At 43.7% G+C, this 17,200-nt stretch overlaps 1 protein-coding gene across 1 annotated transcript in view; it reads left to right on the plus strand.

Annotated features, from left to right (window-relative positions):
- Positions 1-10,621: 10,621 nt before the first annotated feature.
- bcar1 (BCAR1 scaffold protein, Cas family member) overlaps positions 10,622-17,200 on the plus strand; it is a 243,493-nt gene continuing 236,914 nt past the window's right edge. Inside the window, exon 1 of the mRNA XM_059992793.1 lies at positions 10,622-11,110. Within this exon, the coding sequence (XP_059848776.1) occupies positions 11,099-11,110 (12 nt within the window). The 5' untranslated portion in view covers positions 10,622-11,098. The remainder of the gene's footprint in view (positions 11,111-17,200) is intronic.

Here is a 17,200-nt window from a genome sequence, read left to right on the forward strand (position 1 = left end):
CCTTACAAAGGACTGTGAGAACAGCTGAGAGGATCACACGGGTCTGCCTACCATCCATCAGGGACATTTATCAGGAGCACTGTGTATGCAGGGTCCTTAGTATTATTAAGGATCCCACCCATCAATCCAGCACCCTCTTTGACTTTCTACTGTCAGGTAGGAGAGTACGATGCATGAAAACAAGAATGGTCTGGACGAGAAACAATTTCTTTCCCCGGGACACTAGGCTTCTGAACTCCCTGGTATTCAAAGTGCCACTCGTTAATCTGTTCTGTACCTTACAATATTTAATATCAACATACTTTAGCTTGTTAGTTATGTGTGATTCATCTGCAGATTTTATCCTTACCTTCATAAGTTATCATGTGTTATTGTACCACTCTCAGCTTTACACCTGGTTCGAAGAAACATCATCTCATTTCTATATACATTATATGCATTACATACATGGATGTAGTTAAGTAACAATAAACTGCACCCGACTTGACTTGGTCAAATCAAAGGTGGTGATGAACTAGCACATAGGAAGGAGATTGAAAATTTGGTTGCGTAATACCACAACAGCAATCTCTCACCCAACATTAGCAAAACCAAACAGCTGATTATTGACTACAGGAGGAAAGAATTGGAGGTCCATGAGCCAGTGCTCATTGGGGGATCAGAGGTGGAAAGGGTCAGTAGCTTTAAATTCCTAGGAATTATCATTTCAGGGGATCTGTCCGAGGATCTGCCCTAGGATCAGCACCTGAGTGCCATTTCAAAGAAAGCATGGCAATGCCTCTACTTTGCTAGAAGTTTGCACAGATTTAGTATGGCATCTAAAGCTTTGACAAACTTCTTTAGGTGCACAGCGGAGAGTATCCTAACTGATTGCATCGTGGTCTGCTATGGAGACACCAGTCTCCAAGAATGGAAAAGCCAACTAAGAGTGGTGGCTACAGCCCAGTTCATCACAGGAAAAGCTCTCCCCATCATTGAGCACACCTTAGAAAGAGCATTGCCACAAGAAAGCAGCGTCCGTCATCAAGGACACCACCATCCTGGTGAACATCCTCATCTCGATGCTACCATTGAGAAGGAGGTACAGGAGCCTTAGGTCCCATACCTCTAGGTTCAGGAACAGCCATTACCTTTCAGCCATCAAGCTCTTGAACCAGCTTCACTTCCCACAACACTGAACTGATCACAGAACACAACTTCTGGACTCACTTTCAAGGACTCTAAGACACAACGTTCGATGATAGCTCAAGTGCAGAGAGAGACACACACACACAGAAGTGGAATGAACAGTTCACTGACTTTTAAAAAGAACTGTATAGAACAGAAGGAAAATAATAAACAAGCAAGGCAATGGGGCCACTAACCTAAAAGTCTCAAACTAAGTTATAATGCTGTCACTGCAGATCGGAGGAGCAACTTAACACTAAATTAATACCACTCCTTTTCAGTGTCAATCTGGATTGTAATCCTCTTTTCTGGAATGTGGTCTGAGGTACGCAGGGAGCATTGCTGTCACTGTAGGCAAGACTGAAACGAAAGGCAGGGAGTTAAATACAGCCACCAAGAAACCCAAAATGTCTGGCATGTGCATTCTCTCAAGCGTAATTGCTGACCCCTTTCAGTTGCCCACCTGTGAGGATGTGCCCAGGCTCTGTGGCAGAGTCTGTGGTTGTAACAGGGCCCCTCTTCCTAGGTGAATCTCCTTAGGTGGCAGAGACCTGTGTCCACTAGAAGTCCTGGATAAGAGACTTGTCCAGGATGTCATGACATGGAACTCCACTGGGCCAAACCCTCCCAATCCATGATGTACTGGACCCTGCCCTGCCCCTGGCGAAATGCCTGAAGGTGCCGCACAGAATAGACCAGGTACCTATCTGCCAAGCAGGAAGGAGAGGGAGTGGGGGTGGCTGGAGCTAAGGGGGTGGGGGGGGGGAGGAAGTCACTAGCTTGAGCTGGGAAACGTGGAACACTAGGTGAATCTGCATAGATGATGATAGGCGCAGACTATAGGAAGCTCTGTTGATAGCCTTCTCCATGTAGCATGGGACCAACTTGTCGCTCTCTACTCTCAAAGGACTAGAACTCGCTGTAATTTACTTCTCACCACAATAGGCCTACGGTGGATGCAATCTCACTGGCTCTCCACAGCCTCGGGCCACCTGGACAATAGTATTAAGTATGTCAGGCTGCTGTTCATTAACTACAACACCGCATTCAACACAATCATACTCTCAGTTCTAATCAACAAACTCCAAAACTGGGCATCCATACTTTGCTCTGCAAACAGATCATTGACTTCCTCACTTGGAGATTATAGTCTGTGCCAGTCAGAAATAGCATCTCCTCCTCACTGACAATCAACACTTGTGCATCTCAAGGGTACATGTTTAACCCACTGCTCTACACTCTCTACACCCATTACGTTGTGGCGAGGCACAGCTCAAATTCCATCTATAAATTTGCTGATGACGCAACTACTGTTGGCAGAATTTCAGATGGTGACGAGGAAGCATACAAGAGTGAGATTGATTGGCTGGTTGAGTGATGTTGCATCAGCATCTTACTGATTGTGGACTTCAGGAAGGGGAACTTGAAGAAACACACACCAATTCTCATTGAAAGATCAGAAGTAGAGAGGGTGAGCAGTTTTAAGTTCCTGAGTGTCAACATCTCTGAGGATTGATCCTGGACTCAATATATTGATGCATTAAAAAAGAAAGCATGACAGGAGCTATGCTTCATTAGGAGTTTGAAGAGATTTAGTATGTCACCAAAGACTCCCACAGATTTCTACGAATGTACCACAGAGAGCATTCTAACTGGTGGCATCACCATCTGGTACGGATGGGCCACTGCACAGGATTGGAAAAAGCTCCAGAAAGTTGTAAACTCAGACAGCTCCATCATGGGTATGACCTCCCCAGCATCCAGAGTACTCAAAAGGCGATGTCTCAAAAAGGCGGCATCAATCATTAAGGATTCCCCATCACCCAGGACATGCCCTTTCCTCACAAGGAGGAGGTACAGGAGCCTGAAGAAACACACTCAATGTTTTAGAAACAGCTTCTTCCCCTCCGCCATCAGGCTTCTGAAAGGACAATGAACCCATGAACATCTCCTCAGTCTTTTTTATTCTCACTTTTTGCACTAATTATTTTATATATTGATACTTCCATTGTAATTCATAGTTTTTATTATTATGTATTGCAATGTACTGCCACCACAAAACAAGTTTCCTGCCATATGTTAGTGATACAGCACCAAACTGAGTCTAAAGGAAGATATCTAGATGCTCGTCATGTTTTTTCCCTTTGCTTGAGAGCCTCACCTGTCGGTGGAGCTGATTAGCCTGCTGGGCATATTGTTTCTGAGTGTGCAGCAGAGAAGCCCTGACATGTCTTCATGTGCACTTGTAGCATTTGACCAACTGTTCAGAAGCAGGAATTCCATGTCAATCTCTTAGTCAGAGAAGAGCAGTGGCTGGAATTGCTTTTGGCATTCAAAGAAGGACATGCTAGTGGAGGATGACTGGAGGTTATTGTGAGCAATTTCTGTCCAAACCTGTTTGGAGCTCCAGATCATGGAGTAGGGAAAGACAAGGCAGCACAGGTTGTCTTCAGCTCCTGATACATCTCTCAATTTGGCCATTAGATTCAGGGAGGAAACTTGATGAGAGACTGCCTATGGCTCTCATAAGAGAACAAAAAGCCTTCCAAATACAGGACAAGAACTGTGTTTCTCGATCAGACACTGTATTGTGCAGCCTGAACAAATGCTGAACCACGAAAGTAGCAGTTTCATGAGGTAACAGGAGCTTAGAGAGAGCAATGAAGTAGTTTGCTCTGGAGAACTGGTCTACAACCACCAAAATGGTAGTGTTTCCATCTGATGGAGGCAGATGTGTGATGAACTCCACCGAGGTGTGGGACCAGGGGCAGTGAGGCACAAGCAGAGCAGACCAGCAGTGCGCTGACATGATGATTTGTTCTGGGCACAAGTGAGACATGCAGAGATGAAGTTGTGGACATCTTTGGGGCATAAATGACCATCAAAATAGTCTGTTTATAAATTCCAGGAACTATTGAATCCCCAGATGGCCAACCAAATGGGAAGAGTGACCCCACTCCAATCTTTGGGGCACATAGCAGCAGGAACAAATAGCCATGGGGGTGGTGGTGGTCTCCAGCCTGGCCCTGGATCCAAATATTGGACAGCCCTCACCTCTGTTTCTATTCCCCAAATCACAAGTAGCTATGTATGAGTGAAGAAGGATGAACTCTGGATAGGTATTGACCCCTATGATGCCAAAACGGCGGGAGAGAGCATTGACATTGCTGCAAGGATGGTAGGTGAGGATGAAATTTAATTGAGTGAAGAAGAGAGTCCAACTGGAGTTGAGTCTCTCGATATCATGAATGTAGGAGAGGTTTGTGCAATCTGTCTGTACCAGAAAGGGGTGATCTTCCCCCACAGCAAGTATCACCATGACTCCAGGGCTTCCTTGACAGCTAGAAGCTCTTGGTTTCCAACATTATAGGCACACTCTGCAGGACTCAAACGATGGGAAAAGAAAGTGCAGGGTGCAGCTGAATATCCACAGAAGAGCACTGGGAGAGTACAACTCCAATCTGATTCATCAATTTTGATGATGAGTGGACTCTACGTTGCCTACTGGGGCAGCGGCAAAATGTTGCTTTAACTTTCAGAATGCTTGGTCTGCTTCACTTGTCTATAGGAATCCTGCAGATATCTTCTTGGTGAGTGTGTTTATGGGAAGAGTGGTGGAACTATAGTTTCTGATGACGTGGTGAAGAAATTTTGCAATCCCGTGAAGTACTTCACCTGTCTGACCATAGACGATTTGGGCAAATCTGTGACTGCCTGAACTCTACATGGATCCATTTGAACACGGGAAGGGGTGAGGATGTGGCCCAAGAACGACACTTGCTCTTCGGTGAACTTGCATTTCTTTAGCTTGGCATAGAGGTTGGCCTCGAGGAGCCATCTGAAAACCCTCCAGACATGCTGAATGTATTCCTGGTGAGAGTGTGAATAGATAAGGATATCATCCAAGTACACAAGAACAAACTGATTCAACACATCCCAAAGCACATCGTTGACCAGTGGCATTGGCCAGACCAAATGGCATCATGAGGTGCTCATGGTGACCAATGGAGGTATTGAATACTGTCTTCCAATCATCCCCTTCTCGGATGCAAACCAGGTTGTAAGCATTGCACAGATCTATCTTGGAGAATATGGTTGCTCCCTGGAGATGTTCAAATGCAGAGTCAAGCAGGGGAAGGGGGTAGTGGTTCTTCACCGTAATGTTGTTGAGGGGCCAATCATCAATGCAGAGATGGAGCTTGCCATCCTTCTGAATCACAAAATAGAAACCTGCCACTGCTGGCAAGGTTGACAGACAAATAAGTCCTAAGGTCAATGCCCCCTTGATGTATTCTTCCACCATTGTAGGAGAGGGAAAAGAGCTGGCCCTGGGGAGGATGAGAACTAGTTAAGAAGTCCATGGCTGGCATGAAGGCAGAAAAGTGGCAATCTTCTTCCTGAAGACCTCAAGAAGGTCGGCATATTCAATTGGAACATCAAACAAGTCCCCACAAGCAGCTGGCACAGGAGGGGATACACCGACAGAGGCTTGAGCTGGACCTAGACAGGTAGACAGGCATGCTGGTCCACACTCTTGAAGCACCTTTAGGGACCAATTGATCCATGAGTTGTGTAAAGATAGCTAGGAAGGGCCAGGCACCAGTGCCAGTACAGGTGAATCAACCAGTTAGAAGGAAAGCTGTTCCCTATGGTTGCCTTCTAGCACAAGTTGGAGGGGTACTGTAGAAAGGTGGATCCTGCCAGTGCTCTGAGGCCAACCATCCAGAGCCTCGACATAAATATTTTCTCTCAGTTGTTCAGTGGGAACTCCCCATTTTTGAGGCAGAGAGATATCCATGAGGTTCCTGGCTGCCTGGGAGTCAATAAACGCCTGGGTTTCGAGAGAGAGGGTGATCTAAAGAGTAGGAGATTTGAGGCTTGGGGCGTTCTCTCTGCACCACTCTATTGCCCGGTTGTTGCTTCGATTGGCCAGATTTACCACTGTGAACTCATGCCAGACCCCTGCTCTCAGCCCACGCTGGAAAGCAGTGATAAGGGATCTCTCATTCCATCCCATCTCAACTGCAGGAGTGCAGAACTTCACTGTGTAGTCCCTCACTGTCCCTTTCCCTTGGTGCAGGTCCAGGAGTTGGTGTACAGCCTCCTGACCCCATACTGGAAGATCAAACACTCTTTTGAACTCAACTACAAATCGCTGGGAAGACTGGTTGCAGGGGAACATTGTCCTTGCAGAATGTAGAACAGACTGAGTGGGGATTCATCTAAGAAGCCATGTAAGCCAGTTTAAATGCAATGTCACTGAACCAAACTGGCTGGGCTATATCAACGTTGGGTAATAATCAGAGAACCAAAGTTCTGCCTGGGGGATGAATGCTCAGTTCAGGTTCCGAAGTTGCCAAGGGAATCGGGGCATTAGTGGCAGAGGGTGTTGACATCTGGATTTGGAAGGTGCAGATGCTGTGAGTGGGAACGTCCTGGTAGAAGGCTGCTGACCAACAAACTCTGGTTTGGGCTGGTCTTGCTATTCTGAGAACAGCTGTCATTTCTGCCAATTCAATCTCCACTGACTTTAATTTCTCTCCTACCTGACCAACGAAACTGAAGTCCGAGGTCAGCTGTTCTCTCTCCACTGTGTCCATTTTAATGGTTGAGTCTTGCTGACCTGGTGTTTGGTGATGGCCAAAGTGCAGAGAGAGAGACACTGAAAGCGGAATGAACAGTTCACTGAGTTTCTGGGAATGTGGACTAAGGTAAACAGGGAACATTGTCATCGCTGTGCTTCCATCAAGACTCAACAAGACTGAAACGAAAGGAAGGGAGTTAAATACAACCATCAAGAAACCCTAATCAGCTAAAATGTGCACTCTCATGAGTGTGATTGCTGAACCCTTTCAGCTGCCTGCCCAGAAGGGTGCCCAAACTCCATGGCATTTGGCACTCTACAACTCATGTTTTCAGTATTATTTATTCACTTGTTTGTTTGTTTCTCTCTCCTGTATTTGCATCATTTGTCTTCTTCAGTATACTGTTTGCTTGTCCGTCTTTGTGTGTAGTTTTACTTAATTGATTCTATTGTATTTCTTTGTTCTACTGTGAACGCCTGCAAGAAAATTTATCTCAGGGTAGTATTTGGTGACACATACAGTACATACTTTTATAATAAATTGACTTTGAATTTTGAAATTTAATATGCCTTACTCGTAATGGGGTATATTCACTTGAAATGCCAAATTGCAATGTGTTAGCAATGTTTTCCCATCATCACATAGTACATTTCCTGGATGCCCCTACACATTAGTGTGGTGGGCACACTTTCACCATACCAACTGTGACCATTCAAGAAGACACACTCTGTCACTACATAAGGGTGTTTAGAGATGGCCAATAATTGCTGGCCGTCACCAAGAAGGTCTTGCAGGATTTGCACAATATTTTTAGCTCCACTTTGCTTGTCATGTGAGAGGATGAATGGGAAAGGACAATTGTTTTTAACTCAGATTACATCTTTTGAAGGTCCTGGAGTACAGGAAATCATCTGCTTCTGCAAAGCTGGAAATATATTCTATATTTTCTTTGTTTTTGTTGATATGATTTATTACATCTGAGGATAGTGGCTAGAATAAATTGTTATACAAGTACAAATGCATTTAGATATGCAATATACAATCACATAACATTAAAATATAAGCTACCTTGTAATCAGGATGATTAATTTCCAAATAATATTGATGTCAAATGATCTTATTTTGTACATGTATCGTGAATAGGGGCTAGGAAAGAAGTAGGTGTATATATTGGTTTTTTATGTCTGTTTTGTATCCTTAAACATAATTTATTTTAGTCCTTTTCTTTGTCCTTATCTTTCTGCTTATCTAACTCCCCCTCCTATTATAGCATAGGAAATGCTGGATGAAAAAATAAACACAGAAGTTCACTTGGTTTGCTTTCTATTTGTTCAATTATCAGGGTACCCACGTGTCGCCACATACAACCCTGAGATCCTTTTTCCTGTGGGCATACTCAGCAAATCTATAGAATAGTAACCGCAAACAGGTTCAATGAAAGAGCAAGTAGAGCAGAGAAGACAACAAGCTGTGTAAACGTGATTATAAATAAATAGCATAAAATAACAAGACAAGAAGTCCTTAAAGTGAGATGATTGGTTGTGGGAACATCTCAATAGATGAGTGTAGATATCGTCTTTTGTTCGAAGGACTGATGGTTGAGTAGTATCTGTTTTTGAACCTGGTGGTGCAGGTCCTGCGGTACTTGTACCTTCTACCTGATGGAGGCAGCGAGAAAGGAGCATGACCTGGGGGGGTGAGGGTCTTTGATGATGGATGCTGCTTTCCTATGACAGCGTTTCATGTAGATGTACTCAATGGTTGTAAGGGCTTTACCCATGAAGTACTGGGCCGAATCCACTATCTTTGTAGGATTTTCCATTCAAAGGTGTTGGTGTTCCCACACCAGGCTGTAATGCAGCCAGTTAATACACCTTCCACCACACATCTATGGAGGTTTGTCAAGGTTCTTGACGTCCTGCTGAATCTCCACATTATCCTAAGTAGAGGCACTGTCATGCTTTCTTTACAATTACATTTACATGATGTGCTCAGGACAGGTCCTCTGAGATAGTGACACCCAGGAATTTAAAGTTACTGACCCTCTCCACCTCTGATCCTCCAATGAGGACTAGCTCATGGACCTCTGGTTTCCGTCTCCTGAAGTCTACAATCAGTTCTTTGGTCTTGCTGATGTTGAATCATAGGTTTGTGTTATAAGACCACTCAGCCAAGTTTTCAGTCTCCCTCTTGTATGCTGATTCATCACACCCTTTGATACGGCCCACAACAGTGGTGCCATCAGTAAACCTGTCTATGGCGATGGGGCTGTATTTAGCCACACAGTCATAGGTATTAAACTGGTAGTTACATGGGAATCTTACTGCAGCAACACAAACAAAATGCTGGAGGAACTCAGAAGGCAGGCCATTTGACGTTTGGGGCTGTGACCCTTCGGCAGGACTGCTGCGTTCCTCCAGCATTTTGTGTGTGCTGCTTGGATTTCCAGCATCTGCAGATTTTCTCTGTTTAGATTTTTCTCTTGCCAATCCCTTACCACAGATTGGCTTACATGTTTGCTCAATTCCAACAAGGACTATATTTCCAAGACACCACCTTATTGGTTATGAAGAATGCTGGTCCTATAGAGTTTGGGTTGTGTGCAGATGACTGGCTTGACAGCAGAGATGATAACAAAGGTAGCAAAAGTGTAGAAATGATAGAACAGAAGAACATGCAGAAGAATGGACAACTGGTGGAAAGATGGATAACCTTGCAGGTGCAGTAAGACCAGAATTACAAGTGGATTGCAAAGAACCTCTATGAATATCACTGGCTAAAGTAAATGATGATTGAGCAAGCAGCTTGGTAACGAAGGTACTAAACAATAAGGTGGCACCTGGATTTAGAGGTAACCAGCAGTACAATGTGAGAAATGAAAAATGTATTCATAAATTAATAATCAACATAATAATCAAAGGTTCATTTTACTATCAAAGCATACAATTCTGAAATTCTTCAATTCTCTTGGCAGGCGTGAAAGCAAGAAAGAAAAGCAGCACTATCATCAACCCTCAAATCCCACCCACCTGTAAAAAAAACGGAAAAGGCACATCAACCCCCAAGTCCCTCCTCCAGCACAAAAACTGAGCACCCACTCTAAAAGCTCAAGCTTTTAGATAATTTTATAATTTTAAATATAATTTTAAAAAGTTGTAATTTAATTCAAAGCAACAAACAATCTGCTGGAAAAAAACCTAGCTGGTCGAGCAGCGTCTGTGAGAGGAAATGTCAGGTCGAAAGGTTTTGGTGACTGGCATAAGTACATTTGACTTTGCTGTGTTAAATTGTTTTATGCAGGATTTTCAACATAGAAATGTTGATATTCAATGCGGTTTGCCTGTTTGAATGAGTAATTGTGCACTGCGAGAGCTGCTGAAGGGCTTTGCAACCCACCTTGTTCAAAGCATTTCCACACAGGTATTTTCCACAGGGATTGCGAATGTAAACAAGAAGCAGTCACTGAGCACGTCTTAACCAGCTCTTGAGTATTGGAGACACGAGAGACTGCAGATGCCGGACTCTCGGGCAATGCACAATCTAGTGGAGAAACTCGGCGGGTCGAGCAGCTTCCATGAGTGTTCTGAGTTGAGGCGTTCCGAAAGGACTAAGAGTGGAGAAGCAAGACAAGCCGGCGAAGAGGAGAGGGGGAGGGGTGAGCCAGGGAATGGAATCGTGTTTTCAATCAAGCCACCAGATTATTATTCAAGTGCACTTAAGTGACAAAGCAGACAGTAAGTCCCAGCCGTTATTAGTCCGGATAAAACACGATCTCGGGCAATGACGCGGAGGGAGCCACTCAATGGGATCGAAAGCCGGGCGCCTGCGCTCTGCCGGCTTGGCGGCGCCTTTAAGGTGAAGTTGTGGGATTTCGTCATCGAGCAGCGGGGGTGGGGTTGGGGATCGCGATCGCTGCCGGTGCGCACCGTCCCGCACCGTCCCGCACCGTCCCGCACCGCCCCGCACCGCCCCGCACCGCCAGAAGTTTTTTTTTGTTTTATCTGCTGATCGGAGGTGGGCTGCCAGGAGGGAGAGCAGAGAGGAGGAGAGGCGAGTGGAGATTAAGGAGGCTACAGTTAGCTGGGCGCCGGGCTGCGGATACATGTCAGAGGCAGCGGGCGCTTGTCACTGAACGGCCGCTGCCGGACAACAGACCCGGCAGCTGCTCGCAAGTTGAACAGTGGGTGACAGTCCTCGGCAGAAGAGAAATATGGGATCCAGCTGATCGTCATCGAAGGGGGAAAAATCGGGCGGACATCCTAACAGGAGGAAACTGGCGTGAAACTGAATCACTCGCTGTGACACAGAGCGTTTACCGGGCAAGCCGGGCAGACGAGCAGCAGGAGATGTCTGTGCCAGTGAGTATGTCTCGCATTCAACACTGAAGTCCGGATTGGTTCCTGCCCGTGTGTGTGTGTGTGTTGATGCAGCACATCCCAGGTTGGCTATATAGCACAGAGGATCACGGATAATTTGGGATTTTTCCAATTATTCTAAACTGGGCAACCCGTTGCAGTTGTGTTTTTTTCATCTGTGGTGTCGTTTGGCAATGTTAGCCCGGGTGTGTGTGTGTGAGTGTATGTATGTGTATGTGTGTGTGTGAGTGTGAGTGTGTGTGTGAGTGTGAGTGTGTGTGTAGCTCGGGCCCCAGCCGGGACAGGCTCGCCGGTCCGCCTGCCTCTGCCTCTTGCAGGGCCAGCGAGAGGTTGACACGTCCATTCTAATGATGGTCCTGGGAAAACATATGCCAGCTGTTATTTTGCTCCTTTATTGAGGGGGGAGGGGATTCTTGAGATTTATTTCTCTCTGACTAGTCCGCAGATTATTTACAAATGTGACGGCAGCAACTTCACAATCCTTTCCTTTTACAATTACTGTTACCACTGAAACTGTAGAATAACTGAAGTGCATTATTTTGAGGCGAAGTATTCTTCTGTAGTGTAGAACCGGTGGGATATATGCCGGATTCTCTGTTAGTGTCGTTAAGAGTACGGCTGCCAAGTGTTTTAAAGCCCCCACCGATTGCTTGCAAAATCTGTGCGAAAATAGAAGTGTATGGGATTGCAGATAGCGGATCGTTCCTGGTGACAAATCCCGACCGACATAACCGGCAGTGATCTTTCTCCAGGTTGCAATTTCCAAAACGAAACAATGAGGGGAATAAAATATTAGTCAAGCACCATTTCCGCCTTTTGAATATTGATCCTGGATACAGGTTTCCTCCCCGATCCTTGGCTCCCAGTTTTAGACTTCCGGAAGGAAACGGCTGTCATTGGGGTTCTTGAAGTTTCTCACTTCACTTCCCCTCTCCCACCCACCCACCTACCTTTCACCTCTCCTGGTTTTACCCATCACCTTCTGGTTTTACTCCTTCCGCCCCCCACCCCCTTCTTATTCTGGCTTCCTTCTCTTTCCTTTCCCGGCTTTGTCGCTGACTCTGCCTTTCCACAGATGCTGCCTGACCTGCTGAGATCCTCCAGCTTTTGTGTGTTGCTATTGAAGTTCTGGTTGTACATGCAGACCTAGTGTACTAGAAAGTGAACAGATGCGGAGATATCTATTGAGATGAAAGTAGGAATAAGCCTGTTAACTGTTGGTGAATTCACTCCATTTGATCACCCCGAGGTCAACCAGTAGAGTCTTTTGTTTAAAATTCAGAATAGGGATTAGGACATTACTGATAGGATCTCCTCTGCTGCCCAACAGAGCAGACTAAGAAGGTGGTCATCTTGAACAGTTGAGTCGCATAATGGGGAGCCCCACGATTCTAACACAGTGTCAATAAAGAATAACATTGTGCACCCAATTGGGAAATTAGGGAGTAACCTAGAACTGCGCCCGTTCTCCTTCACCAGCTGCTCCTGATTCTGTGGATTAATGTTCATGATAATGTACACTATAACAGCTTAACCCTAATCACACATACAAGAGTGACACAGAAGTAGCCTTTGTACGATACAAAATTACCCTCAGTGGCCTCTTTATTGGGTGCCCCCTGTACCTAATAGTGTGACCACTCAGTGCACGATTGCAGTCTTCTGCTGTAGCCCATCCACTTCAAGGTTCGACATGCTGTGCATTCAGAAATGCACTTCTGCACACCCCTGTTGTAATGCATGATTATTTGAGTCAGCTTGAACTGGTCTGGCCATTCTCATCTGACCTTTCACGTTAACAAGCCGCTTTTGCCCACAGAGCTGCTGCTCACTGGGAGTCTTTGTTGTTGTTTTTCGCACCGATTTCTGTAAACTCTAGAGACAGGGCATTGGACGACCATTTAATGCTGGCTTTCAAAAGGAAATTGAATATATACTTGGAAATCAATGTTGTGGGGAAAGAATAGTGGAGTGGAGTGGAGAATAGTGGCACATGGGCAGAATATCATTCTGAAATTATATTCTGTGAACATTGATAACTGTTATGTTTGGGGAAAATGAAAATAGCAAGGCATAACTGGATTATCAGGTGCAGTCAGATTTTGTTTTGAACTCTTATTCTCTGTTGCAATCTTCTGTAGAAATTGCCTTTTAGACTCTGGACTTCCTTGTGTATTTTTTTCGAAAAAAACATTTAACAGGATTTTAGTTACTGAGAGATTACTTTTTTATATAGAAGCGGTAAATCCTCACTAGTTCTGCAATGCTGAAAAAACGATTACAAAGCAATCTGCTGTTGGAGTGGCAATTCACATTCATACTGCCGCTGCCTTTGTGTGAAATAAACCATCTTGTTTAATTCATGGATTCCTACGCATTTTATCTCATCCAACACATTGCAACATTCAAAACACTTACTTTCCAATTGTCCTTGTAATAGTGGAGCTCTCTGTATAATGGCTGATTGAAAGAAGGCCGAGTTTGACATTCCAATGCCGGAGGTTGTCCTCTATTATTTTCACATTTGAATCATGTCTTCTGTTATCTGATCTCTGCTATTAGAAACAGTCGAGGTAATCAGCCAGGATTCCTGCACCTAATCAATATTTCTCAAAAATGAATGTTTACAGAAGTTACATGAATATATCTACATAGTGACATTCACGACCTCAAAACTTCCCGAAGTGTTTGGAAGAACCTGATATTGGGATTGTGTTCTGGACAAACAGGCAAGAAGAAATTGGTTTTCTTCAATGCCCAGTGATAAGTAATTATTAGAGTGTGGCGGAGAGTATAAAGCAGTAGACAGTTTTTACAATTCATCCAAGCTGATAAGAGTGGTGAAATCAAGTCATTAGCTATACTCTAACATGGACAGTGTGCTCTTAACTATGGAACTGTACACCAGTACAAGTTCAGTATCTTCAGCAAACGAGGTTAGAAGGGAAAGAAGGGGAGAAATATAAAAAGAGCCTGCATTTATACAACACCATTTATGTCCTCAAGGGGCTTCACGTGCAGTGAAATTCTTTCGAATGCAGTCGCCTTCATGCGGGAAGTATGGCTACACACTTGCATGCTGCTAGGCTAGAGCTTAGGCTGCCACAAGTGAAGACGCGGATGATGGAGGCATGCTGTGCTGTCTAAACAATGGAATTGGGAAAATTGCTTTCCTGAAATGTCAGTAAGGTAATATGAAGGGGCCACTTAGTTCATAGGATATAAATATTCAAAGACTGGGTTAAATTTTACACTCAGTCTCACCAACCCACTAAAACCTGTATTATTGTTGTGAGGTCATAGTTTCATTTAAAAAAAATCTCCCATGGTATCTAATAAAACATAAAGTATAAAGTTAAAGACAAGGCACTTGTGTGAGAGAAAAGAAAAATGATTTAAACTAAAATCCTAACTGTCTTTCACCACAACAGTCAGAACCAGCTATTAGTTCCATTATGTACATAAATTCAATCTTTTTAGCTAATAAGCTGCTAATTGATGGAGACCTTCTTGTTTAGGGGCTGTTTCCAATCACTGGCTTTAGCTGTTTTACTTTACTACAGTCATCCTTTCCCATCCATGTTGTCTCTGTATTTATTGCTTGACCTGCAGTGGGTAACAAGCACCCTTGTACAGCTTGGGATTACTGCTCTCTGCAATACATTTGGATCATCGTTTTTAAATTGGTGATTCATAACTCTGTGATCTTACATGTTCATTTAAGGAAAAAGGTGGGGGGCGGAGTGCTGTTGCCCATGTTTATGAAGCCTCTTTTATTCTGCACCTTTTGTGGTACAGGGTAAAATATCCCATGAAACAGTTAGCCTTGTAGTCATCAAAAATAGTAGTTTCGTATGAAGGAATCAAATGTCTGTGAAACCTTTCAAAAACAAATCAAAGGTTGTTTACTGCAGAAATCTCATGTGTTCTGGTAGGAAACTGGTAGGTAACATTAGATGCCCACTTAATCTTGTATGAAAAAGCAGGTAATTTTCCTGAACTTGCACCGAAGGCTGTGCATAATGGCTCCACCTTAGAATGATATTGAATCACGCAAAGAATTATTCTTTGGAGCAGTGGTTTGGAAGTCCACAAGCCTCAGGTATATCAGTAAATATTACGTTTTCCTAGGTTAGTTCTTATTCCGTATACTTACCAATATATTTGAATGACGACAGTTCCTTGATTTTCTGTGTGGTGAAGGGACCTTTGTTTTACAGTAGTTCTGAGATAGAGTCACAAGGTTTCTGCAGAGTGTTTTATAGTCTGTTATTGAATATTGACTAACAGCTTTATTGATCTTTTATCATTACCGGCTTTGCATTATTGTGTTCAGCGATTTATTGAACTCTTGCCCTTTGCTGAGAACTCTCCTGGGAAGGGGTTCTTTTCCATGTTTTGCTTATATAGAAGATTTTAAAGTATCTTTCAGTTATTTCTTCTGAGTTTTAGCAGGAAATAGATTCCTTTTCTATGTTTAGAAAATGGAAGGCCAAACTCTATGTATTTATTTAGCAATCGAAGTCAGCCATCATTTACAATTACTTATGAATCATTACTTGTTTGGAGACACACATGCAGTACTGTGCTCAGATCTTGTGGTGTTAATAGAGTACCAACAATTGCTGTTTGCATGTGATTGCTTTCCACAGTTGTCGTTCTGTCTTCTCCTCGGTATTAAAGCTAAATCTCCACCTACTCCTTATTCTGCCAAGAGACCATCTGCCTCAAACTTTCTCCCCAGTTGCTGACCCACCTGAGTATTTGCAGGTTCTTTTCTATGATTTTTTAAAAAATTCAGTTTCGTGGGTCCTTTGGAGATTTTCTAGCATTTGCCTGCACTCTAAGGTAACAATGTTTTCTTGAGTTTAATGGAAATCATCTCATTCCGCACCTTATCCACCAAAACCCTACATTTCCCTGAGCCCCAACTAGTGTGTGAACTAACTGAGAATGGTGCCCCGTGTCCCGCATGCAGACGATCTCAAATGGTAAGGGAGCTGCACGATTACCTTGCTCAAGGACAGCATGTCATTTGTCTGTTTCTGAATTTCACTCTTTCCTGTCACCCTTATGGCACTTGGTGGGATAAAACTGATACTTCCCATCTTCCTTATGAACAACACCTTGTCTTCACTTAGCAACGGTCCTCCCTTGGAGTGGGGTGTCATGCAGGGCACGCGGGGTGATGACATCAGCAAACGGGCAGTGTGTGAGCAGCCTGGCTTGCTCTGCCATCCCAGCAGATCCCCCCTTTCGGTGCCACATATGGAATGGAAATAATTGGATTTTTAGGAATGAAGCTGTGCGTTTGGCTGTAGGCTGCAGATTTGAACAACAAACAAATTGTGGACTCCAACAGCTTTCAATCTGCTTTCGCTTACTGTACAGCAGCAAAAAAAAGTGTCATTTAAAACCAAACAAACTCATTTTAATATTTATAATTCTAATGTTTCTACTTTGCATAAATTGTTTTTAGGCACTTTTTAATAATAGTTGGCAATTGAAATTCCGCTGTCTATTCAAGCTTTGAGAATCCTTTCCTTTTTTTCTTATTGTATGTAGGTGGCAGTGAGAGCTGATAAGACTGTAGCAAAAGCAATTGGGATATTTGATGTTATAATTAGAGACATGGAACATACAAGCAATGAAGTTAAACTAGACCCATACAAATTATTAGCTGAACTTCAGTGAGCCTAATTCAGGTATGGCTCTTTTGAAAAGATTCTTAAAGAGAGCACAGACAGAATTGTTAGAATAGTTCCAGTTATGTAGGGAGGCGGAAGAAGAGGTTGTTCTCAAAAAGTCTAAGAATAGAGTGAGATCTCATAGAGAAATTTCACATTTTGAGAAGTTTTATTTGAATTGATGGGTGGAATCTACAGTTGGGACTGGAAGGTAAATTTATGGGCAGGAGAAAGAAAATCCGAAAGCAAGCTGTACAGCAGCCGCTGGAAATCTGAAGTCAAAAGTTGTAGAATGCGTACAGTCGGTCAGGTAGGTTCTTTACAATAAGAACAGAATTAATGTTTCAGATCAAATCTGGAAAAGTGAGAAGACAAAGTTAGTTTT

Source organism: Hypanus sabinus, chromosome 17, assembly GCF_030144855.1.
Source record: "Hypanus sabinus isolate sHypSab1 chromosome 17, sHypSab1.hap1, whole genome shotgun sequence".
Taxonomy (NCBI): Eukaryota; Metazoa; Chordata; class Chondrichthyes; order Myliobatiformes; family Dasyatidae; genus Hypanus; species Hypanus sabinus.